The sequence below is a fragment of the Schizosaccharomyces octosporus genome (assembly GCF_000150505.1).
Source record: "Schizosaccharomyces octosporus yFS286 unplaced genomic scaffold supercont6.2, whole genome shotgun sequence".
NCBI classification, from domain to species: Eukaryota; Fungi; Ascomycota; class Schizosaccharomycetes; order Schizosaccharomycetales; family Schizosaccharomycetaceae; genus Schizosaccharomyces; species Schizosaccharomyces octosporus.
Genome location: NW_013185620.1, coordinates 3,305,315 through 3,332,476, shown reverse-complemented (window position 1 = coordinate 3,332,476; position 27,162 = coordinate 3,305,315). Strand labels below are relative to the sequence as shown.

Genomic DNA, 27,162 nt, shown 5'->3' with positions numbered 1-27,162 from the left:
TTTGAGGAAATAACCTCAAGTTAGGAAGTTCTCAAAATTCAAAGGTGTGCCATATACTTGAGGTTTGGGAAGGGTAGTGCACAAAACTTGGAAAACGTAAACAAAAGACATAAAAATCATATTATACAATTTCGTAGAAAGGTAATTAAACCTTTTTCAGTTGGAGTAATCTAATATTTCTTTCTCTTTTGCGGTAACTCATCGGGATGTAGTCCACCTAAGCGTTGTAAAGTTTTTTGGACAAGGGGATTCTTTGGGTTACTCCAAGCAGACCCAGCTTTACTGGTGTCTTCATTTGCCAAATGAGTCCACCTTGTTTGTCCTGCCATACCAAACGCATTTCCACGGACTTGCATGGCTTTTGGTAAGGTTTCCTTGTGCTGGATTTCACCTTCGGCTGCTTCAGAATAATCTCGATTTCGAAGAATATCTTGGTCTTGATAAAAAGCACCTTTGTGATAAAACTTTTGCAAGAACTGAACTGGTTTCTTTTTCTTTTCTTGACGGCTCTCTTCAGCTTCTTGTCTGTCCAGCTTTTCTCTTTCTTCAGGATCCATTAATCGTCTCTCCTCTACCGACATTCGTTCCTTTTCAAGAGCCAAAAGATTTTCCTTGTCACGCTTCTTCCTCTGTAAACTTCTTACTTGCCAGGCTTCGTATTCGCCCTGTGGGTCTAATCCATCTGTGTCATCGACGTCTTTCAAAAGTTCGTTTGTATTTTCCGCTTCTTTTTGTTTCATTTCTCTCTGAATTGTCTCTTCTAATATCTTTTGGGATAGCTGCTTGCGATCCTGCTCAACATCTTTAGAGGTGTCGGTATTCGTTTGATTTTTCGCACTTTTACCAACAAATTTCGGTGCAGAAAGCAAAAGTTGTCTCCTACGCTCCATTTCATCTTCATCAGAATCCTCAGATCCAGAGCTAGTTTCCGACTCACTTTCTTCTTCTGCCTCGTTATCGTTGGACATTGTCGGCGACTGTTCTCCATCAGTTTCATATTCAGACGAGGATTCATTAACAGAATTAGACGTTCCAAATCCACGAGAAATATGTGGTCTCGGTAATACTTTCACAGGCTGTTTTACTGGTGGTTGGATATCCTTAGAGTCGTTGATTGCGAAAGACTCAGCAGAAGAAGCCGAAACTGCAGGGGGAGGAAGAGGCTCTTCTTCATATTCACTTGAAGAAGAGTCACTTGCACTTTCTTCTAAATTATCTTGTCTAGGTCGATACCTTCCAATGGGTTTTTTTGGAACTAGAGGAACAGGAGGCGCCATACCACCGAAAATAGTGAATTTCTACGTGATTTCAACAAAGCACAGACAAAATATAATACTAAATTATAAAGTAACTAGCTTTACAACGTACGTAGCCGAGATAAGATGAATTATACTAAATATTCTTTGAAGGCATTTTTCGTGTGTTTTGGTGTTGAAAATATCTCGCAACCTTATACAGATTAAGCATCGTCTTCATTTTTTTTCTGTAAACAGGAAACAAAAGCAAGAAAACAAAAAACGAAATAAAATAAAAATTTATTTAGATGATTCCTACGTTCAATTTTTTCTGCTTTTTAAGAAGAGCAAAAATCTAAGTAAACCAAACAGCTGTTTCGATACTGCAATAGGATTTTCTAATGGAAAGACGTATTTCTGCTACTCTTCTCTTCAAATTTGTCTTTTATTTCTTTTCTTCTCTTCTTTTTTGAGGGAAAAAGACTTTAGGTAGCCAAGTAATTTGGCTCATTTCTTTAAATGTTGTCAACTCTACAAATTCATAGTCATATAAATATGTTATAAATCTTTTACTACCATACAAATGGGGATGTGGTTTAGGGGTATAACGTTTCATTCGCATAATTCGCAACTTGAAAAGGTCCCGGGTTCGATTCCCGGCGTCTCCACTCTTTTTCGATCAAAGTTTTTTTTTATTCAAAGAATGGCATTATAGACAGGAGCAAGGCTTTTTATTTTGTTTGACGATTTAATAAAATGTTGAATTGATTATAGTGTAGTATATATTGGTATATCTGTCCAGAGTTACATGAGCAAGTAAATATATATAGATTGACAATAAACCGTTGAATTCTTTGAGGCTTTCTCAAGCATTAGAAGAATCAGGAAAAGAAGCATTTTGGTTCATGTATAGATGAGAAGGCAGATATTTAGACTCGACACATTGAAATGAGTCTAGTAAATGATGAATCAAAACTAGATTCATGTTAGGTGGAATCTGAATTACAGGTATAAGGTACTTACCAGAAAATGCGTCTTCATCTTGCAAAAATAAGCATTTTTTAATATGTTTGAATTGCTTCGAGCAAGCGCTCGAAGTCCAAAATCGGCCCGAAAGTTCTGATAATTGATTCCAATCAATATGTTCTTCTTTTTCTACACCCATTTCTTTAATCCTTACATTGTGTTAGAATAACCCTTTGAACGTTTATATTATCTTGTTTCACGATAGAAGCTGTCTTTCATTACCTTTGTATCATCCACATATTATCACCCGGGTAAAACAAAAGCTCGTCATTAGAAGTACTTTTGAGAAGGGAATAGAATCTCAATTTACAATGATGTCTATGTCTGTTTTTGAGCTTTTTCGCAATAAGTTCCCATTGTATCGACATTAGAGGACGTTCTTCTCTTTGTTCCCATACGAAATCTAAGAGTCTTTTTGACTCATCATTCGTCCAAGGAAAATGGCGAACACTTCCACACTGAATATAGTCTCGCCAATGATCTCGACATTGCATGGGACGTCGGTTGAGAATTTTACCAATTTTCGACCATAATTTACCATGAGTCTTTACAAGACTGTATTTGTTAGTATATTGAAGAAATTCTTTCTTCTAGTATAATGAATTACCTTTTCAGACGTTCGTCTTCCTCTATCGTCCAAGAGTTTCTATGTAAAAAAGGGTAATACTTTCGACGAACAAATGCTTGAACACTTCTTTTGTCTCGTTCAAGATCATCCACTGACCGTGAATTAATAAAAAACGAGTAAACATGATGATCAGCTCACCTACCTATTGTATTATACAGCTGGTCGATTTCCGTTGTATAATTGTTACCCCATATCAACTCACTAAGCTCATGTTTCGTAAGGTTTCTTTCCTGGTTCATAGTTAGAATATAGGAAGAATAGTAAATAAGTGCTGACACATTTACCTCTTGGAAACGAGTCATATGAGTCTCAACCGATTCTGCTTCTTTGACACCCCAAGTTCCAAATTTATTTGAATCCACATAGCCAAATTGTGAAAAACCAGGAACTTGAAAATATCCACGAAGATGACGATGTAGAGTCCTTCTGGTTATAGCTGGTATTTCGACTCCTGTAGATTTTAAGGTTGGTTAACTTGATCTCTATAGAATAAAGGAACATACGAAACTGAACAATTAGTTTCTGAAATACCTTTGGCACACGCCTTGATTTCCAAAGGGATTCTCTTGCATCCTCAAAGGTTATATTCGATGTTTCCATAGTATCCCGTATCAATTCAATAAGCAACCTCCAACACCTAGGGGTAAACTGTGCATTTTTACGCCCATAATTTGGTTGATAATGTTTGTTCGAGTCTGATTCATTAACAGCCGATAACGACTCTTCTGGCGATGCAGTACTGTTGTCTTCAGAAGAGGATTCTCTTTCATAATTTAAAGTAAGAGGCTCTGGTTCTGGTGAATATGACTCAAAATGTTCCCCGTCGGACAAATTGAACCCTCCATCTTCTGCAAAAGTCTCTTCTTCATCTATTAGAGAATCGTCCGGTATATCTTGCTCGCCATAAACATACATAAGCGCATTCACCTAGTTTCGTTATGTGATATATATCTTCATAAATAAAATTAAGCAAAATAAAACCGAAGAATAGCAAGTATGCTCCCTTATAAATACGATAAACCTTTGAGAAACCGGTAAACGGAAGTTTTCAATTTACCCGGTATTATAATAGGGAGATTACACAACTTCCACTTTTAAGCTGTTAAGCCATAAAATTGTGCTTTTCCAAGTGTTAATGTCCTTGAAGTGGTTACCGTTGAAACATTACCAAAATACAGCTCCAACAAATCAGCAAAAACCTTTCTTTTAAATTTTTAGACGAAGCACAGTATTTGCAAGCGTCTTAAAAGGCAATTAATGATTTTCTTTTTATAATCGAATTTTTTTATTTTATTTTTATAAAATTGTTTGTTTATATTTCGCTACGTTACGTATCACAAAGTATCGGCATGCACTATAAGCATAATTTAAGAGACGCGATACTCCGCGTAGCGATCTACGAAAGATCTCACTATATTATCAGACAAGCTTCCCCGTTCGGTTTAAGCATTTACCATTCACCCACTATCACAATTAACTACTCTGGTGGTAACCGCTGCAAACATTCGGCTCATAATATAAAAATAGAAGAGCTTTATAGAATAAAGTTACCGTTAATAAGAAGAAGTGTACGGTTCCTCTAGAAAAGGGTGATCTCTCAGAGTATCTAATTCACGACAGTAAATAAAAGGAAAGAATCAAGACATTATGAATACTGGTGAGTCCTATGATGGGAGAAATGCGTATGGAGCTTATAGTGGATATTCTGGAACTGGACCTGCAGTCTCACAACCTCCATATGTAGCTGGTATGACACAATCACCACCTGAAGGGATGGCAGCAATGCCTGCAGAGGGAATGGCAGGTATACCAGCAACTGGTGCTCCTCCTGCTGTACCTCCTGCGGGAGGATCTCATCGCTCTCGACGTCAATATCCCGCAGAAATATTCGAGCTTACGAATTCTCAAACTGTTCCCATGACACCTCCACCTGTCTCTGAGCCGTCATATGTAATGGCTCGTACTCCTACCTTGTCTCCTTATCCTGAAGTAACCCCAAATACATTGGCTACTCAGATGGGTAACGTAAACTTGGGTCCTGATCCAAACGCTAGTATGATGCCTGCTTCTGACCTGGTGTCCATTGATTTATATAATCAAACTCCAGACGTCTCAGAGCTATATGCTCCTCCACCTCCCATCAACTTGCCATTGACTTATTCGGCAACCCAAGCTGAAACATCCAACTGTCCTCCTAAATACATGCGCACATCTCTGAAGGCTATCCCCAATACGAATAGTCTTCTCAAAAAATCCAAACTTCCTTTTGCCATTGTTTTACGTCCCTATACCTCATTGCTTGAGGAAGACGATCCTGTCCCGGTAGTCAGTGATACTATTATTTCTAGATGCCGTAGATGCCGCATGTACATCAATCCTTTCAGTATTTTCATCGACAATGGTCATAGATACAGATGCAACTCTTGTGGTATTGTGAACGAAGTACCCCAATCTTATGACTGGGATAGCTTCAGGAATATTCAAAGAGATAGATGGCAGCGTCCTGAACTTAACTATGCTGTTGTTGACTTTTTGGCTCCACAAGAATATATGGTCCGTCCTCCTCAACCCCTCATTTATGTCTTTTTAATTGACGTCTCTTTTATTTCTATATCTTCTGGTATGGTAGCCACTGCTACTCGTACCATCCTTGAATCGTTAGATCGAATTCCCAACAAGGAAGGTCGTACACAGGTCGCCTTTATTGGTGTCGACAGTTCTCTTCATTTCTTTTCTATCGCACCGGGGGCTGAAGAAGCATCGCAGATGGTTGTTTCCGATCTTGAGGATCCCTTTTTACCTCGTAATCAAGACTTGCTTCTCAACTTACGCGAGTGCCGACAAGGAATTGAAAATCTTCTTAGCAAATTTAATACTATGTTTGCATCCACTCGTGATTCTAGCAATGCTCTCGGACCTGCCCTTAAAGCTGCTGAACAACTTATTGAGAATATTGGTGGTAAGATTAGCTGCTTTGTTTCTAGTCTTCCAAACGTAGGTTATGGTAAACTTAGTTTACGTGAGGATCCAAAAATTTTGGGAACCAATCGGGAATCTAATTTGCTTCATCACCAAGACACATTTTACAAGTCTTTCGCTGTTGAATGTTCTACAAACCAAATCTCAGTGGATATGTTCCTTTTCTCTTCTCAGTACCAGGATGTTGCTACGCTTAGCTGCTTGCCTCGTTACACGGCTGGTAAGACCCAATTTTATTACCGTTGGAATGCTGCTCGCAGTGAAGATGCTTTGAAATTCGCTTCCGAATTGAGTGATTACCTTAGCTCTGAAATAGCTTTGGAAGCTGTTATGCGTGTTCGTGGATCTAGTGGCATTCGTATGTCTTCTTTCTATGGTAACTTTTTCAATCGTTCTAGCGATCTCTGTGCATTCCCGAGTTTCCCTCGTGACCAGTGCTATGTTATTGAGGCCGTTATAGAAGACACAATTACAAGGCCTTTCGCATCCTTCCAAGCTGCTATTTTACATACAACCGCCAGTGGTGAGAGAAGGATTCGGGTTGTTACTTTATCATTACCAGTAACGAACAGCTTGACTGAGTTGTATGCTTCTGCTGATCAATCAGCAATAATGCATATCCTCACAATGAGAGCAACTGAGAAAGCATTATCATCCAATTTGAGTGATGCTCGCGACGGAATTACCAACAAGTTGGTTGAGATTCTTGAAGTTTACAAAAAGAATTTAGCTGGTCAAAACACCGGTGCTGCCCTTCCTCTGCAAATCAGTACAAACCTTAAGTTGTTGCCTTTGCTTTGCTTGGGTTTGATAAAACATACCGGTTTCCGAAAATCCAGTCATATTCCTTCGGACTTACGTTCGATCGCCTTATGTAATTTGAGCACTTTGCCTACATCTTTATTAACACGTTACGTTTATCCCACATTATATAGCCTTCATGATATGCCTTTAGAAGCAGGAACTGTAGGTGATGATGGTGTCATCCTGCCTCCTGCTTTAAATCTTACCTCAGCCATCATGCAATCCTTTGGGCTTTATTTACTGGATACTCACTTCCAGCAATTTTTATATATTGGTAAAGATGCGGTACCTCAGCTAGCTATGGACGCTTTTGGTGTATCTTCTATCGCAGATTTAAAGGCCGGAAGATTTAGCTTACCAATTTTGGACAATCCCCTTAACACAAGAATACATGCTATAATTAGTAAATTGCGCTCTTTGGACAAGGGTACAACTATACAACCTAGTTTATATCTTGTGCGCGGCGATGGTGATCCTCAGCTCCGTTCATGGTTCTTCTCTCATTTTGTGGAAGATAGAAGCGATGCTGCTCCTAGCTATCTACAATTTTTACAACTTTTGAAAGAAAAAGTTCGTGATTAAATGATTGAGCTTTGGTAATTTGATCTGATTTACGTACCCAATCTTCTGCTCCGAACTTTTTTGATATGAAGAATTTATAGTTAATACGCCCTTAAATTCCTTATTGATTATTCTATTAGTGTATTTATTCTCTACAACCTTGATTCCACGTACGCCGTGATTCTGTTTGTGAGAAATTACTATGGGGTTTTCCGAAGCGATTATCTGACAGGAAAAAGGTAAAATTTATAGTGATCAACTCTTTCGATATACTTTCAATTTTGTCTACTGAATTGCTTAACAAATCATTTTTTTGCATCGGTATCGAGAGTACGATGTGAAGCAACGGTCTATCTTTTAATGAATATTTGTTATATTGATTCATCAAGCTATATATAGCGCTGTCTACTTGTAATTTATTTATTCTTAAACTTTCTTCAATTTTGTTCAAAAAATTCTCTCATGATTTAATTTTCCTTTTCTGCTGACTGAATGTATAATGAAGAATGAAACCAGCTTAGCGATAAATCAAAATGTAGTGTCTAGTGCATATTAAGAGCTTAATTGAAGTGAGTGAAATTTTAGAAGAATATAATATATCCTCGTAAATAAACCTGTTTAATGTTGGTGGCCAGCTATTTTTTAAAACTTTTACTATGCATACGGTTGTTGTACAAAACAGAACACTAGGGAGCTAGAAATTTACCTTAACAAAAATAAATAATTACTTTATTAAAATAAAGTAGGCCGCCTTTTTTTTTTTTTCTTTTTTTTTTTTTCTGAATTCGTGTGCGTCTGGAGTGGACTATACTAACACAACTTGACCTTAGCAAACTTGTGTCTTTTCACGGAATTTTCATACAAGTGGAATTCCGGACTAAAACAAAGAAAAATGGGGATTCAGGGAAACGCAGCACCATCTCAGTATAAACAGAAATCAAGAAAGAACAAAAGTTCTTGGAGAAAGCATATTGACTTGGAAGACGTTGAGGGTGGCCTTCAAGTTGCCAGAGAAGAAGAAATTCGAGGGTAAGCTCTAAGATTAATTTATAAAATAGTTACTAACATAATTTAAGTGACGATGTGTCTAAAAAGTCCAATGACTCTCTGTTCGTAGTTGATACTTTTGGTGATGACCGCGTGGCCAAGAGAAGCAGAAAAAAGATCAAGCCCTTGAAAGTAGATGAAATTTTACAAAATAAGTCTGCCGTTCAAGGGCTACCGTCAAAGCCTAAGACCAGTGGTTATGGGTTAAACATGGACAATAAGGGCAAAGTTATGTCGAAGAACGAATTGAACCGCTTAAAGTCTTTGGTGCATAGAAATCCCTTGGGTCCTACTGCTTCGGCAGCAGCAGCTAGCTTGAAGACTCAGAAAGAGGAGCCTGCATACGATGTTTGGGAGAGCACAACGGAATCTACGATTCCTGTAAAGCGTCCTTCTACACTTTCTAAAGCACCTGAAAACCTTGCTGAAAACGTGGAACATGTTCCCAATGTTGAGGTTGCTGATCCAGGCATGTCTTATAATCCTGATGCTAGTGCATGGATGGGTCTCATTGATCGAAAGGGTTCAGATGAGATCAAAAAAGAGAAAGAACGCCTTCAAGAGATTGAACATCAAAGAATGATCAGCTCTAAAATAAACGATGATAAGGGTTTAGTTTCAGACGAGAATGAAGGTTCTGAGAATGAAGAAAGCACAGTGGATGCCGAAAACCAGATTGAGGGTTTGCATAACAAGACGAAACCTAAGCGTAAGACAAAATCTCAGCGAAACAAGGAACGTAAAAGAAAGGATGAAATTGCGAAATTAGAGGCTGCGAAGAAGCAAGAACAATTGCTTAAAATGATTGATAGAGCTCCAAATATCTCAAAGTCTTTGAACAATAACGAAGACGGGAATAAGTCGCTTGAGCCCTCAAATGATATGGATGTTCCCGAAATTCGTTTAAAGAAGAGGAAATTTGGCAAACACAAGTTACCTGAAAATCCTTTGGAATTGAAATTGGGTGATGAATTAACCAGCTCCCTAAGAGAATTAAAACCCGAGGGCAATTTATTCAAAGACAGGTTTCTCAGTCTTCAGCGCAGAGCTATCATCCCGCCATCATTGCCTACGAGTAAGCGTTCACGATATGGTACTAAATTGAAAGAGAAGTACAGCCACAAAGACTTCCACTTACAAAAGACTGGTATTTAATTTTCTTAACTTTGGATTTCGGGATCTATTTTTTGGGTCGGTAGCATAGCTATTTAATTATATGTTGGTTTAATAATGTTCGGCAAACTTATATTGATACAATACGTATAGACATGACATAGGTGAGAGAGCGAAAAAAAGATTCCACAGAGCAAAAAGAAAGTAAAACCTAATTAACATTACATAAATTAATCATCCATCTAAATAAATTACAAGCGAAACTTTTCCTTTTTTGGTTGAGTCTTTTGTCGCTTAGCAGCGACAATAGACGCCTGTTCCGATACCATATCAGAAAGATCATTTTGCCACTGAACATGCTGTCCGTCCTCTTCAGCGGGCCGTTTGGATGAAGACACAGGTTCATTAGTGGGAATTTGGTAACGATGGTCAGGTCCCATAAATCCTTCGACGTTTGTATGTTGTTCTGGAAGAACTTGGTAAAGTGGTCTAGAAGAATCATCTTCTTTTTTATTAAATTGTTTCCGTAACTCAAAGTTTTCAGCTTCAATGGGTCTTTGATCGAAATAAGAAATAGACTCGACACGTTCATCTTCCGGATGAGCGCCTGAGGAACGTGTATTGTACCCTGCTTCATTTGTATTTACAAAATCGTTATCAGGTCCCCTTTCTTCTTCGTCTTCTTCTTCTTCTTCCTCCACCACCTCCTCTTCTTCACTGGATTCTTCTTCCTCAAATTCCTCTAGTTCACCCCAGTGTTGAACCTCTTCGGGCGGTCCGGTATTTGCGGAGGCGCGTGGCTTGTTACTACCAAAAACATCACCATACAATGGACGGTTGTACTGGTCAACGGGAGGTTTGCCCCATCCGCCGGGATGATAACCCCATTGTGCTCCAACTGGGATGGGATAATTAACACCGGGAATCTTCAAGTCAGGATAACTCGGCGGTGGTCCAAACTTTTGCATAGCATAAATCCAAGGTGGAGGAGCGTTTACAGAAATGCCTAGTGCTTCTCGTAACTCGTCAGATATATCACCAGGTCTTTTCTCTTTGACATTTGCTTCTAATTCTTTTCCTTCGTAATAACACTCACCAAAGCCAGTCAAAACAGGTTTTGTTTGGTAACGAAAGAAAGCATCATGGAGTTTTTGGTAATCAATGTCGAGTTTCCCCATTTTTGGTTGAACACGCTCCCTCATTTTTTGACGCAGCGGCATATCGGCTTCATTTTCATGAACGGCGTTTCGCATTTGAACAATACCAGTAGCACGAATATACGAAGGCAACTCAAATAATTGTCGTTCAATGCCTCGTTGACCGCTAAGGTAATCTCGTTTCTGGTTCCAGTGACGAGGAACCGGTACAGTGTTTTGATACGCTTTAAGATGAGTAAGAAGCAAAGGATCTGGTGATGAAACATCCCACCAGTCTACCACATCTGGCTTTTCTGAAATCATTTTGAGGTGTGCCACAGTCATTCGTTTCATCTTTCGAAGCTTTTTGCGGCTTAGTTTCTCTTCTTCTCGTTTTTGCAACGCGTCCTCTTCTCCTTCGCTAAGGACCTCGTCATCAGAATACATTACTTGACCCTTGTCTGCAGCTGCTGAATCTGCCTCAGGTTCTGCAGCGGAAAAACGATTTAAAATATCTCTATATTGATCAAATAGCGGATCGGAATTGTCCATGTTGAGATAGTCCACTACGAGTAAAGGATCTGCCTCATTTGAAACTGCATTCTTCTTTGGGAGTTCATCCACTCTTTCCGCTGAAAGCGCAGCTTCATCTCCCTTATTGTCATCAATTTTCTGTAAATCATTGCCATTTCCATCCTTATTTTGATACTGTAATTGTTGCTGTTCACGTTGCTCTTTCTTTTTTTGTCGTCTTACTTGGTTACGGCTTTTTCTTTGCCTTTCCTTTGTTGTGTCTTTTGATATCGCATTTCCTTTCTCTATTTCTGGCTGAACACCAGCTGTTTCCGCCATTGGGTTCCTGTTAGATGGTGTTTTACTTTCTTGAAACTCTGCAGGTATGTTACTCTGAAAATCCATCCTAAACGAGTCGTGCATTACCCTTACCGCTGAGATGTCACGTTGGTGTTTTGACCTGAACAAGAACTTATCTATAGCAAAGTTAGTATAAACAAAGAAAGCAATGACAAGGTGTATTATTACAAATACTTTTTAGCTTTAATCACGTTGCATTACTGAAAAGACCCTGCTATTGCACTGAAAACTACTGAAAAACTCTATTTTCTCAGGATCCATGAAAACTTTTTGTTAAAAAAGGGTTCGTTAAAATTCTCGATGATTACATGATTATTTATAAAAATTACCGTTCAATTGGATGAATTTGACGCGTCAATTCATAAAAAAAGACTCACATTTGCCAGTCATGAGTTTGTTTACTACTGTAGCGGAGTGATGCTTTCACGAACTTCAGCCAATTTCGGTAAATGAAATGTTGGTATGTTTCCAAGGATTAGTAACTAAACAGATCCAGTAGTTATTTTCTTAAGTCCAAAGTCCTTCCATCGACTTTGATGAACTTTTTTGATCACTTGAAAGGCTGTTTACATATATTTTTTCTCATTTTCGGCTCTGGCGAAAGAAGACTTTGCTCGTATCTTTAAGGGAAAAGGCCAAGTCCATTGTGAATGAAATTGGAAAGGCGACGTTTAGAGAAAATGAAGGACAGAGGTTTTGGCTATCTGTTTGCTTAAGAGGTTGAAAACTATTCTATTCAATCCAAACAACGACATAATGGATCAACGACAGATCGAAATTTTTAGGGAAAGCCCTATTCCATTAGAAAGGGTTTCAAGTCCGTTGGAACACATTGAACAATATTCGCCGTCTCCTAACCGAAGTCATTCCGTAAATACAACCGTTCCGGCTTTGAAGAATGGACTCGAAAATGCTATGTGTGATAGAAAAAACATTCCTCAGGGGGGCTTGAAAAAGCGATCGAATTCTTTTTCTTCATATCTTGATGCTCACTCTAAATCGACTGTTCCGTACAATGAATCCTATAGAAGTACTGGGTTAAATTGGTTGTCTGTAAAATTGAATATTCTATTTCGGTCGCAGAGATTCTCTCGTAGGTCTTTTCAAAGATCTTTTAGTTCGTCTCATAGTTCGAAATTGGAGAACAATAATACCAATGGTTTATCTCCCTCCTCAGACATTTTTGATACGAAATACTTACTTGCGACAATAGTCCCGGAATCTATCCAAAATGGTTGTTTTCTTTTTCGTGTCACAAAAAAAAAAGTACGGCAACGGAAAGTATCATTAGATCCGTTTACAGGATACATGATTTTAGACAAAAACACTGGGAAACCTTACCGTAAACTATGTGTTGATGACATTAAAGAAATTCGTCAAGGAAGCGAATCCAGAAACTACAGAGAACAGTTCAAAGTTTCTTATGAGCATGAAAATAGATGGTTCACTATTGTCTATACGGCAGAAGACAAGATGAAAGCTTTGCATTTCATTTCTCCCACCATAGACGGTCTTAATCAATGGGTAATGGCTCTAGAAGGATTGAAAACGTATCGTTTAAATGAGTTTATTACAGGGTCTCGTTTTGTATCCAATCATAATATTCAAACGATCAAAGGAGATGAAAATGTAGGCCACCCTTGGGAGAAATTAGAGAACGATGAAACTGCGGAACTCACCTTTGAGGACATACAGTGTATGTGTCAAAAACTTCATCTCAACGCTTCTTACGAATATCTGGAGCAGACTTTTCGTAAGGCCGATACGCTCGGAACCGGAAAACTAAGTTTTGAAGGGTTTCAGCATTTTGTTAGTATGTTGAAGACAAGGCCAGAGGTGAGGCAAGTGTTTAATAAGTATACAAACCACTCGAAAGAGATGACGTTGAAACAATTTGTTACGTTTTTACGAGATTCCCAAAAATCTACTATAAATGATGATCAAGTTGAGCTTGTATATGGTTCGTTTTGCAAGTCTTATGACTCTCCGATGGATTTAATTGACTTTACATCTTACTTATTATCTCCTGCCAACGCCCCGTTAACGCCAGTGAATCAAGATATGAATCGCCCTTTGAATGAATATATCATTTCTTCTTCGCATAATACGTATTTGCTTGGGAAGCAATTTGCCGGAGAAAGCTCCATCGAGGGTTATATTCGTTCATTGCAGAGAGGGTGTAAATGTATTGAAATAGACTGTTGGGATGGTTCTGACGGGCCAGTGGTATGTCACGGAAGAACGTTTACATCGATGATTCGCTTCAATGATGTTATAGACGTTATAAAAAAGTATGCATTTGTCGTTTCTGCTTATCCTGTCATTATTTCTTTGGAAATCCATTGCTGTCCGGAACAGCAACGACAGATGGCCGATTATATGAAACAAACGTTTGGAAGTAATTTATTGACTGAACCACTGGGACCCTTTGAAACATCTTTACCGTCTCCTGAGCAATTACTATATAAAATATTAGTTAAAGTAAAGTGCCAAGCGACTGTTTCGGCCTCGAATTCCCTAGACTTTTTTCGAGGGAGTGTTGTTGATTCATCTACGGATACCACGGAGTCTTCTGAATTTGAAAATGGGGAGAGAAACTTAACGAATGAGCCAAAGAAACGGAATAAAAAATTAATTATACCCGAGCTTCAGCAAATAGCACCATATGTGCGTTCGCTGAAGTTTCGTAACTTTTCTTTGCCTGAATCGAAAACTTATAATCACACATTCTCATTTTCCGAGAGGACCATTAAAAGGCATGGAAAGACGATGTTTCCACGACTGAGCAAGCATAATATAAAATATTTATGTCGTGTATACCCAGGTCCATTACGACTTGGCAGTACCAACCTTAATCCTCAGTTCTATTGGCGCATGGGTGTACAGATGGTTGCCCTAAACTGGCAAACATATGATGTTGGTCTTCAAATAAATGATGCACTTTTCCAGGCCGATCCTCCAAGTGGTTATTTGCTGAAACCGATGTATCAACGAGTCACAGAAGAAAAATTGAAGCAAAATAAGGAATGTAATGATTGTCCTAAAAAAATGATACTGGATATTGAAATTATATCGGGACAACAATTACGTCGTGCAAAGGAGCTCTCAAACTCGGAAACGCTTTGTCCATTTGTAGAAGTACAAATACATTCCCTGGAGGAGACACCCTTTCGCTGGAATACGAGTGTGGTGGATCGCAATGGCTTTCGACCATTATGGCAAGAGAGTTTTCAATACAAAAGTGCTTCGGTAGATGATGTTTACTCAGTCATTCGTTTCTTGATTCATCATCGTGCAAGCTCTGGTAATGATACGGTAATTGCAGAATTTGGGTGTCCTTTATATAGATTAGAAAGTGGATATCGACATATTCCGCTGTACGACATGCAAGGTGAAAGTTTATTATTTTCGACACTATTTCTACGGATTGGGAAGGCTGAACTTTGATGAGCATCAATTGAATGGTTTTACAAAGGGTTATTTATGACAAATGTATATCACGATGGGACATAACGGGTTAAAAAACAAAAAAAGGTGCGCATTTTACAAGTGTAGTAATAAAAAAAAAGGGACAACGAGAAAATATGAAATGGTTTCCGAAAAGGAAGAAAAAGAACCTAGATGTTCACACTATTGACAAAATCGTCTAAACTTTTCTCAGCAGTATTGCTTCTTAATTGTTCGCGAAAAACATCCGGGCGAACTTTTTCCCAAAAAAATCTTTGCTGCAAAAACTCATTTTCAAAATTGGAAACGTTATTAGAGGTATCTTGCCATGATTTTTTTGCGGATTTTAATTGACTTGCCAAACTAGCATCAGGAAGCTTTATTAACGGAGTTTTTGGGTCATTATTCGCTCCATTATGCATTTCAGAGTCATTAAATCGATTCCCCGAATTAGATTTTAAGTGGTAATGATGATGATGGTTATCAAAGTCTCGAGAATTAGAAGGAAACCGTGATTCATAGCTAGCTCGTGACCTCGGTCTATTAGGATGATACGCCCGCGAACCATGTTCATGGGTAGGACCACCTTTATCGTTCATTGATCGGTGATAATAATGTTCATTTTTTTCATAACGGTAGTCATCCCGGTTACTCATTTTTGGAACGTTCGATTTCTCTAGTGACACTGAAAAGGGAGATCTGTAAAAGCCTTTATGTATAGACTTTCCTTTCCAGTAATTGCAAAAAACTAAAACAATTCTATCATGAAACGTACACAATCCCAAATGGCAATCCAAATAGAATTGATGGTGGAAATGTGGTCTTTGCTTGGATTAGAAAACGCGCTTCACGACGTTAATAAACACAGGTTGTGAAGACAAAATTTTTGTTTATCCATCTATTTCATGTCCTAGATGGATTTTTTTTCTTTAGATATTTAAAAATGAATTAGATTATGAAGAAGAAAATAGTAAATTGATTTGAAAAACTGCTTTTCAAATCTTTTCTCGATATTATTAGAAGACCTTCTTTACAGAATACCGATGCTCTGCATACGACGTTAACTGGTATATGGCTTTGTATCGTAATCACCTTAGTAAATAAACACAAAGGCATATAGCAAATTGTGAGTAATAGAATGGGTGTACTTTTCATTCGAATAGGTTATTAGGAGATTGATGAGTCGATTACAATGACTCGTTTCAAAAGAAAGATAGTATAGAATGAATGTTCGTGAAATCCACACACAAGCAGTTTCAACTGGAAAATTCTTCAAAACAGAAGAATACGCAAGATATAAACGACTATAGACTATGGTAAAATGTGCTCTTGTTAATATAACTCATTTATTGAAAAGGAATCTTTCAATTGGGATTCCTGCACAAGCGCAAGATTCATAAATTAGTATTTCACATATGAAAAAGAGTCGCATGAACACCATTCTTTCAGCATCAAGATTTAAAAAAGAGCCATAATTATGGATTTGTACGTTTCCATATGCAAAGCTCCGGGTAAGTTTCAGCGAGTTGTTTCATGTATCATCAAGTTTGTGTAACATCCTAGAAGAAGGACCTAACGAATACATGAAAAAGGAAATCTTTTAAGTATATCAATAAATCAACTTTATTTAGAGTGTTAAAATGATTAATATGTAATTTTGCATGTCCTTCCATACCATTTCAAAACCCTCCTACAATTGCGTTGCTTCCATAATTATACTGTACAATCAACACTTTTTAATGTTTTGAGGTTGCACTTTTAGACTCAGTTCGTCTTTCAATCATCTAAAATTTTTTTCTAATATCTAGTATATATAACTGATAAATTTGACAGTTCTCAAAAAGGCACCGATCGTGTAGTCTCGTAAATTCGACATGGATAACATCGAAGTCTCCAATCTGTCCTACACGTTTTCACCAGAATTCCCGTTGAGCCTCGATCATGTATCATTAAATCTTCCTCGAGGATCCAGGACATTACTTGTTGGTGCGAATGGGGCCGGTAAGTTAGTTTTTCCTCTGTTTTTGTTTTGAACGATTATCACTATTCTTTATTTTATTTTATTTTATTTTTATTTTTGGTTTTCCTTGTATACTAATATACGGCATATTTTGCTAAATAGGCAAATCAACTTTATTGCGTCTTTTAGCTGGAAAGTCTCTGGCAAAGGCCGGGAAGGTTTCAGTGTTTGGCAATGATCCTTTTCGAGAATCCAAAAGTACCGTAGTATATCTTGGAACAGGTACGATAGTTACATCGAGTCCAATCGGGCGTTACATAATGTCTTTTAGATGTTGTTTCCTATCCGAACGATGCACTAACCTTTCGTAGAATGGGTCAATAATCCAGTCGTTCACCGAGACATGAATGTTGCCCGACTTATTGCATCTGTCGGTGGTGACTTATTTCCTGAACGCCGCGATATGCTGATATCCATCTTAGACGTTGATCTTCGATGGAGAATGCATGCAGTTTCCGACGGTGAACGACGTCGTGTTCAGCTTTGCATGGGACTATTAAGACCATTTGATGTCCTCTTGTTGGATGAAGTTACTGTTGATCTCGACGTACTTGCTCGCTCTGATCTTTTATCATTTCTTTCTTCAGAAACTGAATCCAGGAATGCAACAATTGTTTATGCCACCCATATTTTTGATGGTTTAGCCAAGTGGCCTACACATTTGGTACACGTTTCTCAAGGAAAGATCGTCAATTCAGGTCCAGTAGCGAAGTTTCCTGAAATACAGTCTGTGAGTAATACAGGAAATAGCTCGTTGTTAGAGACTTGTTTGGCCTGGATAAAAGAGGATAAAAGGATCCGTGGATCTCGTGAAGATGAAAAGCGCAACACGTGGCAGGACGTACAAGATACTTTCAAAACTGGCACAGATGTTTTTACCGATTATTTCAAAATCTCCCGTGCAAGATGAATTACGCTATAATCTTTCAACTTATTCCAGTCTTATTGTTAAGTATCAGAGTGATCTCTCATATGGAATTCTTATTTAACAAATATCAAATGTAAATCTTAATCAGTACCATAAGTTTCTATAAAATTAATCTAAATAAGTCTATGTATTCTTTTTGGAGCCGTACCATCCATTATCATTAACATTCATTCATATCAGTCATTATACATATTAAGTTCATTTTAATTGTTTTAGCATATTCTGCGCTTTCAAAACAACTGTCTTTGGACGTTTCATATGTGGATCCATTGATCCACTTGATTCCTGGTTTGCTTTAGTTCGAGTGTGAGGAAAATCTAAAGCCAAAAGCTCATCCTCATAATCAACAAGGCGTGATACATCGCACTTTCCTGACTTTAACTTTTCCAAGAGATTATCCATAACAGCACTTTCCTCCTTAGTAGTTTCTTGTAAAGTGCTTTGCATCAACTCCTTTTTACCCGTAGCTTCTAAAGCCTTTAATCGTACATGAGCAATTCGTTCTTCTTCTTCAAATTTCAAGTTCGTCTGTTTTACTTTATTATATTCTTTCAGAAAATCATTTAGACTCTCAAAAAAGTAGCTTCCTGAGGCTAGGCTATCAGAGTTTTCACCAAACATGGTTAGCGTACACTCAAAAGCCTCCTTCATAGACATAAGATCTGATTTTAACTTTGCAGTTATAGCTTTCGCTGAAGGTATCCAGGGTGCTATTACTTCACGAATACGATCATTAGGATGCAGAACTGTTTGTTCAGATATTGTCCCATTCTCAGAAAAATCTTCTTCAACTTCGTTAACTAGCTGTTCGATGCTTAAACAGTCATGCTCTAGTTGCTCCAAATTAACTTTCACAACTTCCGGAACATTCGTCAAATCGCGTAGGAATTCTTCTAATTCGGGAAAACTCTTTCTAACAATACTTTCAAAAGTATGAAGTAAAGTCAGTCCATTCTCTTCGTTCTTAATCACGCTTAATCGCTGCAAACTGTCGATTTTGAATCCTTGCTTTTGTCTTGGAACGTCGTTCATATAGTTACCTAGAAGTAATATTAAGTTCAATAGGTATTTAAAGTTTGTACTTGTTTTGATATCGAGTAGAGTGCAATGAATTTTTCTTATTTGCTTTTGTAAATCCCGATGGCTCTGATCAAGGACAGTCATAACTTTCAGTGACTTCATTCTTTTTTCATAATAACCCTCGATATCAATAATCGTCAGCACATATACTTGTTCCCACTTTGTAAGTTCATGTAAATTCATATGATACGTGGGTTCACCATTATCCCAACTAGTACGGAAATTAGAAAGGTTCTTTTTCAACGAATCTTGACAGAATAGCTTTCTATCTACAAAGAAATCAATCAATTCCATTATGTCGGAATCGCAATAATAAAATTTGGAAGCAATTTCAAATGGAGATAAGTAAATGAATCTATGCAGTCGAATTCCAAAGTAGTGCTGCAAATCAGGAGGCATAAAACCGTCAGTGGAAGAGTTTTTTTTCTTAAACTTTTTGACTTCTCTCATAGCGAAGCAACTTTCAAGGTTACCCAGAATGCCATCGCAGTCTAACTTGATACTTAAAACAAATGGATCAGCTAAAGGTCTGTTCCATAAAGTACGCTCCACTGGTACTTCCAAATTTTTCCAGTGCAATTGTTTAAGGCGTTTGGAAGGGGAGTAATACAGCTTCCAATATGGCATTTCTTTTCCAGCCAGACTACTAGTCTCGACCATACCGTTAAAAATATCGTTAGTAGTGATATCTTTATAGCTGAACCCTTCAGGAACTTTCAAAGGATGATTAGTTGCATTCCTAGTATTACTGCTTTGTACTTGAGAGGCCTGCTGCATAGGTGGTAAAGGAGGTGCTGGTGGAGGAATAGGTGGAGCAGGAACTGATTCGACAATGTTCTGTTCTGGTTTGATCGATAAAGCCGTAGGTGCATTTTCATCTTTTAATTCTTCTTCAATTATTTGTTCGAACTCTCCAGACGATTTACTACCGTCTGGACTTCGACGAAAGTAAACTATAGGACTTAGACCATCCATTTTATCGCTCATACCACTACGACCCTCATTTATGTTCATATGAACGTCAAAAGATTGCGTAGATACGGCGGATACAGGTTCAGCTTTGAACGCGATAGAATTAGCTTTTGTTAAGTCTATACCTTTACCTGAACCCATACATTTGCTAGATCGGTTGCTTTGAAATGACCTTGTTTGTTTGGAAGTCGCCCGCAAAATAGGATTCAAGATACCGCAATAATTGGAGGGCTCCTTTTTTTGCTTTGCCAAGTTGTCGATCAGTCCAAGGTCTTTCTTATTTAGGCGATCTGTTTCCAAGGGATAATTGAGAGCTTCTTGTTCTTGTAACGGTTCAGATGTATTATTGAAACCTTCATACGTGGACTTAAATTTTTCAGCATTTCCTTCCATGGCCATTTCTTTTAATATGGAAACAACTTTGCTCTCCTTGCCATGAAGAAACGAGAACTTTTCAGGAAAGACAGTAATCAAGGAATTCGCTATAGAAGTTAGGTCTGCTTCATAAGCCTTTTTCAGATTATCATAGCTTTTTTCCATTTCCTGGAAACTTTTTCCAATGACGGAAGAAATTGCACCATGAGCAGGAGCATCCATAACATTCGGGGATGAAGCTTCACACCTAGAGGTCCGCGTATTTTTTAAATTTCGATCGGTCGCATCATTGTTATAAGAAAGCCTATCGGTACTCATTTCCTCATGTAGTTTATCTACTTGAGAAGCAAAAGTGCTTTCAAGAAATGGTTGAAGACTTAAAACGTAACAGTCCAGAAGTTTAATTATTCGGGAAGGAGCTTTGTTAGTTTTGACGAGTTTAAAAAAGTGTTTTAGAAATTGTTTAAGAAGACTATTCAGGTCATCATTGTCAAACAATTTAAGTACAGAAGAGCCCAGATCACGCTCATTTGATACATTTTTGAAATCAGTAAATGCGTTTTCAACAACATAGTAATACTTCTGTACCTGTTTCTCGATGTCCGGGTTTCTTAAAGTACTCATTTTTTTTAGTATACGTTGAAACCGAGAATCTTTAATAGTTTGATTGAATTGGTACAACGTCTCCCTCGTAGTGAAGTTTTCCAAAAAGGCATTGATGAGTAGCATTTGAGATACGCAATACTCAAGAACCATCTGGTTATACCGAACACCTTCTTCACGAGCGTCTTTTCCAGCGCCAACGAGACTTCCAAGTTTTCCTCTATTATCGATTGCAATTTCCCAATGATGCAGCCATAGCGGTAAAAGAATTATAGGATTTTTGTTCCTCGTTGATAGCAATTCAATGCCTCGTAAGACAATATTAATACCAACCGGATTATTCCAGTAGCAAAGAAAGGTTAATATTTCAGCGGACGTTTTCCGAACGGATAACTTCGACGTTAATAAACATTGCAGAACGGGTTGTATCATGTGTCCTTTGTCTATATAAAAAGAAATTCCTTCTTCATGATTCATTAAGCAACGGATACATTTTAGAACAGCCAACTCCAAGTTGGCGTCCAAAATTCTAGAGGATCGTAGATCGTGAAAGTCATCCAGAATCCTAAGTAAAAGATCCTGACCATCCATCATTAAAAAAGTACGTACCCAAGTGACAGACTCAGTGCGAAGAGCAACCACTAGGGATTCTACATGCTTACTTTTTGGCATTTTTTCTAAAAGCTTTTCAATGTAAGATGCGACTGCACATTTGGTCGCAGTCTCAGACTCGTTACATTTAATGGCGAGCACTTTATCTTTTTTAACAAGGTAATTGGTTATAAATGCCCATTTATTTTCCATGGACAGGGTTACCTTCGGGTCATAAAAGAAAGAGGAATAGGTTTCCTGATTTTCTTTCTTTAACGTAGTAACGACTTCTAAAAACAATTCATCAACCAAATTAGGATCATTAGGACACTTCTGGTGAATATCCACGGCATCAAGGAATTTTGAGTCGGTAATCGTACTCCTTTGAGGTTTTTCTGAGCCGTGAACAGAAGCAATGCTATTTTTATCCTCAATACTCAGAAAGGATGAAGTAAGTGACCAATTTGAATATATATCGTCAGCTTTCAACTTCCACTGTTTTGATTTTTTAGAACTGGTTGATTTGACATTACTGTCCTTTGGCGAAGTCGCAAATGTATCATTTGGCGGACCATCAGTGATTGAATGAATTGAACCTTCCTTAATTATGGGTTTAGATATTCGAATCTCATTATTCCCCATTATGTTTGTTTTATTATTCACGTTTTGATCGTCTTCTCTATGGTTTTAACTAAGTTGACATAGAACACGAATGTATTGATCAAAGAAGAAGTATCAAAAAAAGTGTTGGTAAAAGGTAAGGTCCTGAACTGCTTGTAACAATTTCTTTGTTTTTGGATAGTGATAAGAAACCCGGGATTCTTTGTACGTCAAATGCGAAACAAAGGAAGACAAAGAAAGCTTACACCGGGCATATGAATGGATAAAACAAACGTAAATGAGATGTGTTCAGTCTTTGAATGACTACAATAGGAAGTGTGTTGTAAACAATGAGTTTTCCAAGACGAAAGAAAATTTGAATTTCTGTTATTAAAAGCAAGAGATGTAGTTAGCAGACTAACTAATTTAGAGGAAAAATAATATGATTTAAGAGTTTAAAATTTAACACAATTTTCAAAAGAAAAGTCCCTTCTGCTCCTTCTGAGAGACCTCCTAAGACCGGTACAAAAGTAGAAGCATTTCAAGCGAAAAATGTCAAGGCAAAAATCCAATCAAGCAACTTGCAAGGGTTCAAAAGTGCGCTAGGCTTTCCAGACATAGCTGAAATAAGAATAAAAAGCATATAATCATAATATTAAAGAAATCTAAATGCGTTATTTCAAACTATTGTAAAATACCATCATAATCATAAGAGAATTAAATATTATCGTAAAATATCATTTGGAAGTAGCGCCCATCCTTATTTTCATAGCTTCCAGCTCTTCCTTTAAAGTTTTATTCTGTTGTTGAGCATCATCCAAAAGGGCCTCGTAGAGGTGAAGTTCATTGACCGCCATATTGCTAAAAATCGGTGTCTTCAGTATTTGAGCTACCGTAGGTCTTTTCGCTGGACTGCTTAGCATAGACAATATAAGACTTGCCTCCCCAGGCATTTGCTCAAGAAAATCTTCAGGGAGAATACCCTTTTTCAATTTGTTAATCAAAGAAACCCTTTCCATACGGGTCCCAAAAGGGTACAAAAGTTCAAAGAACAAAATTCCAAGAGCGTAAACATCAATTGCTGTACTATTTTTGATAGCCTGAGCTTTCATATGTCTCGACAACATCTCTGGCGCGGCGTACGTATGTGTTCCAGCGAAATAATATCCTCCATTTTCTTCAGAAGACTCTCCAACATCCGACTGCGAAAGCACCAAGCCAAAATCACCAATTTTTGGGACAAAAAATTTATTCTCAAGAGATTCGTTTGCAAGCTGAGACTTTCCAGTGAAACAGGGAAGACGAACCGAGCCTTGTTCAGATGAAGCGCTTGATGATAGGAAAATATTCCTTGGCTTCAAATCATGATGAACCAAATCCATAACGTTATGAAGATACATAACACCTTCCAGTATTCTAGAAAACAACAGAATATATCTATTACAAAGATTTTTTGGAAGCATACCACGAAAGTGTTTATTTCTCTTGTTAAGGTGGATTTCGAGTGTTTCTTCACACAAAGCCATTTGAATATAAAGACATATGGGCCTCTGATCAAAGCAAGGAACATCATGCGTCATTGAATCCTCATCTTTAGAGGACAGAGAGAATTTATCAAACCTGTCAGAACGGTTCTCTTTTCCATAATATAAAAAGTCGTCGCCGGTAAAGGGTTTCTCAAAAGAACGCCTTTTAGAATATTCTCGCTCAGTCTCTTTATAACCCGAAAACAAAGCCGCCAAACTGCAAGTAGATTGTTTCTTTGAATAAGATGGTTCGAAATTTGTTCCATAAGAATCTTCTTCAAAGACCACTTGGATGGAATTGGTACTTGAATAACCATTGTTTACAGAGTCGGTTTCTATATCAAACAACAGATTATCGGCTGCATTTGATTCAATGCTTTTTGAATTTAGTATGTCCTCTGAGCAAGTTGAATCAAATTCGGTAGGATCGTTATGATGATAAGGTTCAATTTCAACCCAGCTGGAATAGAACCGAATAACGTTCGGGTGATTAAGGCGAGCCAAAATTCGAGACTCACGAAACATATTTGACGAAGAAAGCGATCTTAATGTAAGGGGAATCTTTTTCAAAGCATAATCAACACCATCAAATTTGTTGCGCGCCTACAAACAATTAATATCACATAATGTATAAATTTCATACCTTGTATACGTAACCGTAACCACCTTTTCCAAGTAATTTAAGCTCTTCAAAATCAGAGGAATAACGAGATTTTTGAACATTGTAAAGCTTTTCGAAACTGGAGCTGTTTGGCGACAAATAATCTTCCAGCCCGGAGAAATTAAGAGGTGAATCCTTCAAGAAAGTACCATCTGAAACATCTGAGTTAGAGGATACATGATTGACAATATCGGTAAATGCATCCACAGAACCAGAAAAAGCAGCTGAATCAGATGGTTCATCACAAGTGGCATACGCAGTTTGACTTGATAATGCACTCATAAATGAAGCTGACTTATTCAGGGAAAGAAGCTCTTCTTCGTGAACATTGGACATATTGACATTGTGAGCTTGTGCTAAAAGCTCATGAATGGCTCCCGAATATGCTAGTCGAATTGCTTCATAATCCTTAGAATATTCATCATCAATTAACCCCGAATTGCGCAAAGAATAAGCGATATACAAAAACATATTCTGCGAGTTTTCCGGGTTCTTTTGCGACAATTCTATGTGAAATAGTTAGAATTTTTATCCAAAAAAAGATACACATACTGCAAATACTCTCAAGAAGGGAAAGAAGAAGTAATTTGCCTAGAAACATTCGTTAGTTAAAGGCTCAAATAACTTGACAATCTTCGAGTTTTCCAACACTTATTGTAACGTACAAGTAATCTTTGGGGCCTTTTGTTTGCTCAATTGAACAGACCCATTGCTTCCATATGTTGATAATGCTTGCCGATTATTATTCTTTCCGCAGGCAGAATTTTCATCATGGGCGTTTCTGGATGAACTAAGCATTGTAGAAATTGAATTCAGAAAAAAGCTATATTCCGATGAAGAATTAGGAGACGAAACGACTCATTAATAAAAACTAAAAGGACGAAAACCAATGCACATATCTCTTTTCCGGTCTATTTCTCGATTACAGTATTATTTTCCAATTTAAATTCCTTGTTTTAACGAAAGTTGTAGTTTAATTCTAAAAGCAAACGGTATGAATGACACCTCTGTATGTTCTTATGGTGAATCCTGAGGAAATGGAATTGAAATATTCTCTGCTGAACAGTAAGAATACAATTCCAACGGAACGAAGAAGAATAAGATAACTAAGACAAAAGATTGGTAATTTGTATAGTTTCAATTGTGGTGTTGAGAGCGTAACCCGATTACTGCTTATATTGCTCGGAGTATTATAGTAAACGTCTGTGATATTGTAGTATGATATTGTAGTATAATCGCGATTATAATATTAGTATCCAAATATTCAAAATAACGACGAAGTTGTAAAGAGAAAAATGTAAAGAGAGTTATAGTATGCTTATTATAAGCATACGAATGAATGATAGTAATGCTTGCTGGAGCACGAATTGAAGTGTAGACTATGTGCTTTATATACTTGGATTTCGAACGATACTGTAAACAAATCAAAGCTCGTGTTGCTAACTAAATAGTCTTTTTTCTTCTTAAAAAAAAAAGAAATTTAGATCAGGTGATGACTACGAGCACCCAATTGACGATTCAATGAACCTCACTATTTAATATGGTCTTATTCTTCTACCCAACAGAACGACACTGCGATTTTATTGCGGACACATCCTTACATAATAAATAGAATTCATGAATTCATGTAGTTAATCAACATAAGTACTGATATAATAGGTGAGCACAGCTGTGTGCTCATCTTCAGGATCTGTAATGTACACATATAATACAAGTGCATGCCCTTCGCAGAAGCCTAATTCGTTAGTGAAACCATATTGGCATATCTAGTGAGTTTCAGCCGAAGCGCATATATACTTACATGCTATAACCCTTCTAGCAACGGTGGAAATGCGAAGCATATTCACCAAGTCTTTCGCATCTAGTCGCATATGTACAAAATCTTTGGGATTTCGAGTTTGAGAGGGATGCCGGTTAATGTCGTCTACTTGTGAAGGATCGAGCTCTGGATTTTCAAGATCTTTCCACCTCGTGGTCACTTTTGCTGCGGGTGTCGATACTGAAAGCTGTAGTTCTCCAGACATGTTGGCTGAAATGATGACTCGATCTGACATATTTTTGTACTTATCGGCCACCTGTCGTAATATGTTTAAATTAGGGAAGAATATATGACAATCTGGTTCAGGAGCTGTTGGTTCTTTGATTGCAGACACATACGAATGCGACAGAACACGAATTGGGATGTTATGTGTCACGATATTCGATCCAAATGCACGTCCGCTCCAAGTTGTAGATAAAGATAGTAATGGTTGATTGTTTTTCTTAGAAAGCCTGATTGTAGAATCACTAGCATTTGCTGCTGAACGCAGAGCTTTATATAAGTTATCAACGGGTATCTCCAAGTTGATTACATTCTCGGCATTACTTTGAACAACGTATTCTTCAAATATAGTTTCCTGAATCAGTAAGTAAATCTCTTCGCCTTTATTCAAGACCACCTACCACTTCCAAAACTCTGTTCTAGTTAGCAAGCACATTTCAGGTGCAACGAAACGTACGCCCAAACCTGTGTCATTCGAAAATCAGGTATAATAATAAAATTTACTGTTTCTGGCATAAGCCGTAACCAACAAAATTTTCCAATTCTGTCCAATGCCTGCACCAAACCTGCCAAGTAAAGTAATTAGTATTCACAACTTTAGTTTGCTGTGTAAGCTTACGTGTAAGAGTATATAAATTACTAATTCTAGTTTTAAATCTCATTGCTCAAAAAAGAGAGCGCTTTGTGTTAATTTAGCATCTGCAACTGTAGAATTTAGTGTCGGTGCGACCTCAAATATTTATGGATTACTAGCGCGTCAATTTGGCAATACATCAAATAATGGTTTGGCTATACTACGATTTGTTGAGATTTTTCATAAAAAAAGGCGTACATAATTTATAAAAAATAAATTTTTCATGATAATGTTTCCACTATATCTTAAAGCGTACATTGACTAATTTACAAGTATAGCGAA

The 27,162-nt window shown here is 37.5% G+C and overlaps 11 protein-coding genes and 1 non-coding gene across 12 annotated transcripts; 5 read left to right on the top strand and 7 right to left on the bottom strand.

The window, feature by feature from the left end:
• Positions 1-2: 2 nt before the first annotated feature.
• Positions 3-1,439, bottom strand: SOCG_00914 (microfibrillar-associated protein family protein). Its single transcript, XM_013163334.1, has one exon. The coding sequence runs from the start codon at positions 1,275-1,277 to the stop codon at positions 171-173; it is 1,107 nt and encodes a 368-aa protein (XP_013018788.1). The 5' UTR covers positions 1,278-1,439; the 3' UTR covers positions 3-170.
• Positions 1,440-1,820: 381 nt separating this feature from the next.
• Positions 1,821-1,903, top strand: SOCG_16312. The gene has a single exon. It is a non-coding gene; the product is annotated as a tRNA-Ala (tRNA).
• Positions 1,904-2,100: 197 nt separating this feature from the next.
• SOCG_00913 (replication termination factor Rtf1) lies at positions 2,101-3,804 on the bottom strand (the record flags this gene model as incomplete). The annotated part of the gene is made up of 7 exons (XM_013163333.1): positions 2,101-2,210; positions 2,259-2,410; positions 2,484-2,816; positions 2,869-2,980; positions 3,032-3,119; positions 3,174-3,340; positions 3,393-3,804. The coding sequence occupies 7 exons, from the start codon at positions 3,802-3,804 to the stop codon at positions 2,101-2,103; spliced, it is 1,374 nt and encodes a 457-aa protein (XP_013018787.1).
• A 480-nt stretch (positions 3,805-4,284) lies between these two features.
• On the top strand, positions 4,285-7,640 carry SOCG_00912 (COPII vesicle coat protein). The gene has a single exon (XM_013163332.1). The coding sequence runs from the start codon at positions 4,537-4,539 to the stop codon at positions 7,252-7,254; it is 2,718 nt and encodes a 905-aa protein (XP_013018786.1). The 5' UTR covers positions 4,285-4,536; the 3' UTR covers positions 7,255-7,640.
• A 356-nt stretch (positions 7,641-7,996) lies between these two features.
• Positions 7,997-9,541, top strand: SOCG_00911 (rRNA processing protein Rrp16). Its single transcript, XM_013163331.1, has 2 exons — positions 7,997-8,262; positions 8,310-9,541. Exons 1-2 carry the CDS (start codon positions 8,126-8,128, stop codon positions 9,433-9,435), a joined length of 1,263 nt encoding a protein of 420 aa, XP_013018785.1. The 5' UTR covers positions 7,997-8,125; the 3' UTR covers positions 9,436-9,541.
• On the bottom strand, positions 8,018-11,447 carry SOCG_00910 (U2 snRNP-associated protein Sap145; the record flags this gene model as incomplete). The annotated part of the gene is made up of 1 exon (XM_013163330.1): positions 8,018-11,447. The coding sequence occupies one exon, from the start codon at positions 11,445-11,447 to the stop codon at positions 9,645-9,647; it is 1,803 nt and encodes a 600-aa protein (XP_013018784.1). The 3' UTR covers positions 8,018-9,644.
• Positions 9,498-15,838, top strand: SOCG_00909 (phosphoinositide phospholipase C Plc1). The gene has a single exon (XM_013163329.1). It carries the CDS (start codon positions 12,159-12,161, stop codon positions 14,847-14,849), a length of 2,691 nt encoding a protein of 896 aa, XP_013018783.1. The 5' UTR covers positions 9,498-12,158; the 3' UTR covers positions 14,850-15,838.
• Positions 11,602-15,677, bottom strand: SOCG_00908 (small histone ubiquitination factor Shf1). Its single transcript, XM_013163328.1, has one exon. The coding sequence runs from the start codon at positions 15,503-15,505 to the stop codon at positions 15,020-15,022; it is 486 nt and encodes a 161-aa protein (XP_013018782.1). The 5' UTR covers positions 15,506-15,677; the 3' UTR covers positions 11,602-15,019.
• A 691-nt stretch (positions 15,839-16,529) lies between the features above and the next one.
• Positions 16,530-17,908, top strand: SOCG_00907 (CCR4-Not complex subunit Caf16). The gene is made up of 4 exons (XM_013163327.1): positions 16,530-16,616; positions 16,658-16,850; positions 16,972-17,091; positions 17,181-17,908. The coding sequence occupies exons 2-4, from the start codon at positions 16,724-16,726 to the stop codon at positions 17,777-17,779; spliced, it is 846 nt and encodes a 281-aa protein (XP_013018781.1). The 5' UTR covers positions 16,530-16,616; positions 16,658-16,723; the 3' UTR covers positions 17,780-17,908.
• SOCG_00906 (formin Fus1) lies at positions 17,817-22,195 on the bottom strand. Its single transcript, XM_013163326.1, has one exon. It carries the CDS (start codon positions 22,058-22,060, stop codon positions 17,996-17,998), a length of 4,065 nt encoding a protein of 1,354 aa, XP_013018780.1. The 5' UTR covers positions 22,061-22,195; the 3' UTR covers positions 17,817-17,995.
• Positions 22,131-25,398, bottom strand: SOCG_00905 (PEK protein kinase Hri1). The gene is made up of 4 exons (XM_013163325.1): positions 24,871-25,398; positions 24,758-24,796; positions 24,188-24,711; positions 22,131-24,147 (listed from the first exon to the last, which is right to left on the bottom strand). Exons 1-4 carry the CDS (start codon positions 25,001-25,003, stop codon positions 22,756-22,758), a joined length of 2,088 nt encoding a protein of 695 aa, XP_013018779.1. The 5' UTR covers positions 25,004-25,398; the 3' UTR covers positions 22,131-22,755.
• Positions 25,399-25,701: 303 nt separating this feature from the next.
• Positions 25,702-27,013, bottom strand: SOCG_00904 (checkpoint clamp complex protein Hus1). The gene is made up of 5 exons (XM_013163324.1): positions 26,866-27,013; positions 26,704-26,812; positions 26,648-26,660; positions 26,007-26,601; positions 25,702-25,940 (listed from the first exon to the last, which is right to left on the bottom strand). Exons 1-5 carry the CDS (start codon positions 26,906-26,908, stop codon positions 25,837-25,839), a joined length of 864 nt encoding a protein of 287 aa, XP_013018778.1. The 5' UTR covers positions 26,909-27,013; the 3' UTR covers positions 25,702-25,836.
• Between the last annotated feature and the right edge of the window lie 149 nt (positions 27,014-27,162).

Bases quoted from the DNA above. Each gene is read 5' to 3' on its own strand.
- SOCG_00912 (XM_013163332.1), top strand. From the start codon at position 4,537: ATGAATACTGGTGAGTCCTATGATGGGAGAAATGCGTATGGAGCTTAT.
- SOCG_00908 (XM_013163328.1), bottom strand. From the start codon at position 15,505: ATGAGTAACCGGGATGACTACCGTTATGAAAAAAATGAACATTATTAT.
- SOCG_00909 (XM_013163329.1), top strand. From the start codon at position 12,159: ATGGATCAACGACAGATCGAAATTTTTAGGGAAAGCCCTATTCCATTA.
- SOCG_00906 (XM_013163326.1), bottom strand. From the start codon at position 22,060: ATGGGGAATAATGAGATTCGAATATCTAAACCCATAATTAAGGAAGGT.
- SOCG_00914 (XM_013163334.1), bottom strand. From the start codon at position 1,277: ATGGCGCCTCCTGTTCCTCTAGTTCCAAAAAAACCCATTGGAAGGTAT.
- SOCG_00904 (XM_013163324.1), bottom strand. From the start codon at position 26,908: ATGAGATTTAAAACTAGAATTAGTAATTTATATACTCTTACAC. The intron at 26,813-26,865 runs GTAAGCTTACAC...TTTACTTGGCAG, and splicing joins TAATTTATATACTCTTACAC to GTTTGGTGCAGGCATTGGAC. The intron at 25,941-26,006 runs GTAAGTATATAT...CTAACGAATTAG, and splicing joins TGCTAGAAGGGTTATAGCAT to GCTTCTGCGAAGGGCATGCA.
- SOCG_00907 (XM_013163327.1), top strand. From the start codon at position 16,724: ATGGATAACATCGAAGTCTCCAATCTGTCCTACACGTTTTCACCAGAA. The intron at 16,851-16,971 runs GTAAGTTAGTTT...TTTGCTAAATAG, and splicing joins TGTTGGTGCGAATGGGGCCG to GCAAATCAACTTTATTGCGT. The intron at 17,092-17,180 runs GTACGATAGTTA...AACCTTTCGTAG, and splicing joins CGTAGTATATCTTGGAACAG to AATGGGTCAATAATCCAGTC.
- SOCG_00905 (XM_013163325.1), bottom strand. From the start codon at position 25,003: ATGCTTAGTTCATCCAGAAACGCCCATGATGAAAATTCTGCCTGCGGA. The intron at 24,797-24,870 runs GTACGTTACAAT...GAATGTTTCTAG, and splicing joins AAAGGCCCCAAAGATTACTT to GCAAATTACTTCTTCTTTCC. The intron at 24,148-24,187 runs GTATGAAATTTA...AATTGTTTGTAG, and splicing joins GTTACGGTTACGTATACAAG to GCGCGCAACAAATTTGATGG.
- SOCG_00911 (XM_013163331.1), top strand. From the start codon at position 8,126: ATGGGGATTCAGGGAAACGCAGCACCATCTCAGTATAAACAGAAATCA. The intron at 8,263-8,309 runs GTAAGCTCTAAG...ACATAATTTAAG, and splicing joins AGAGAAGAAGAAATTCGAGG to TGACGATGTGTCTAAAAAGT.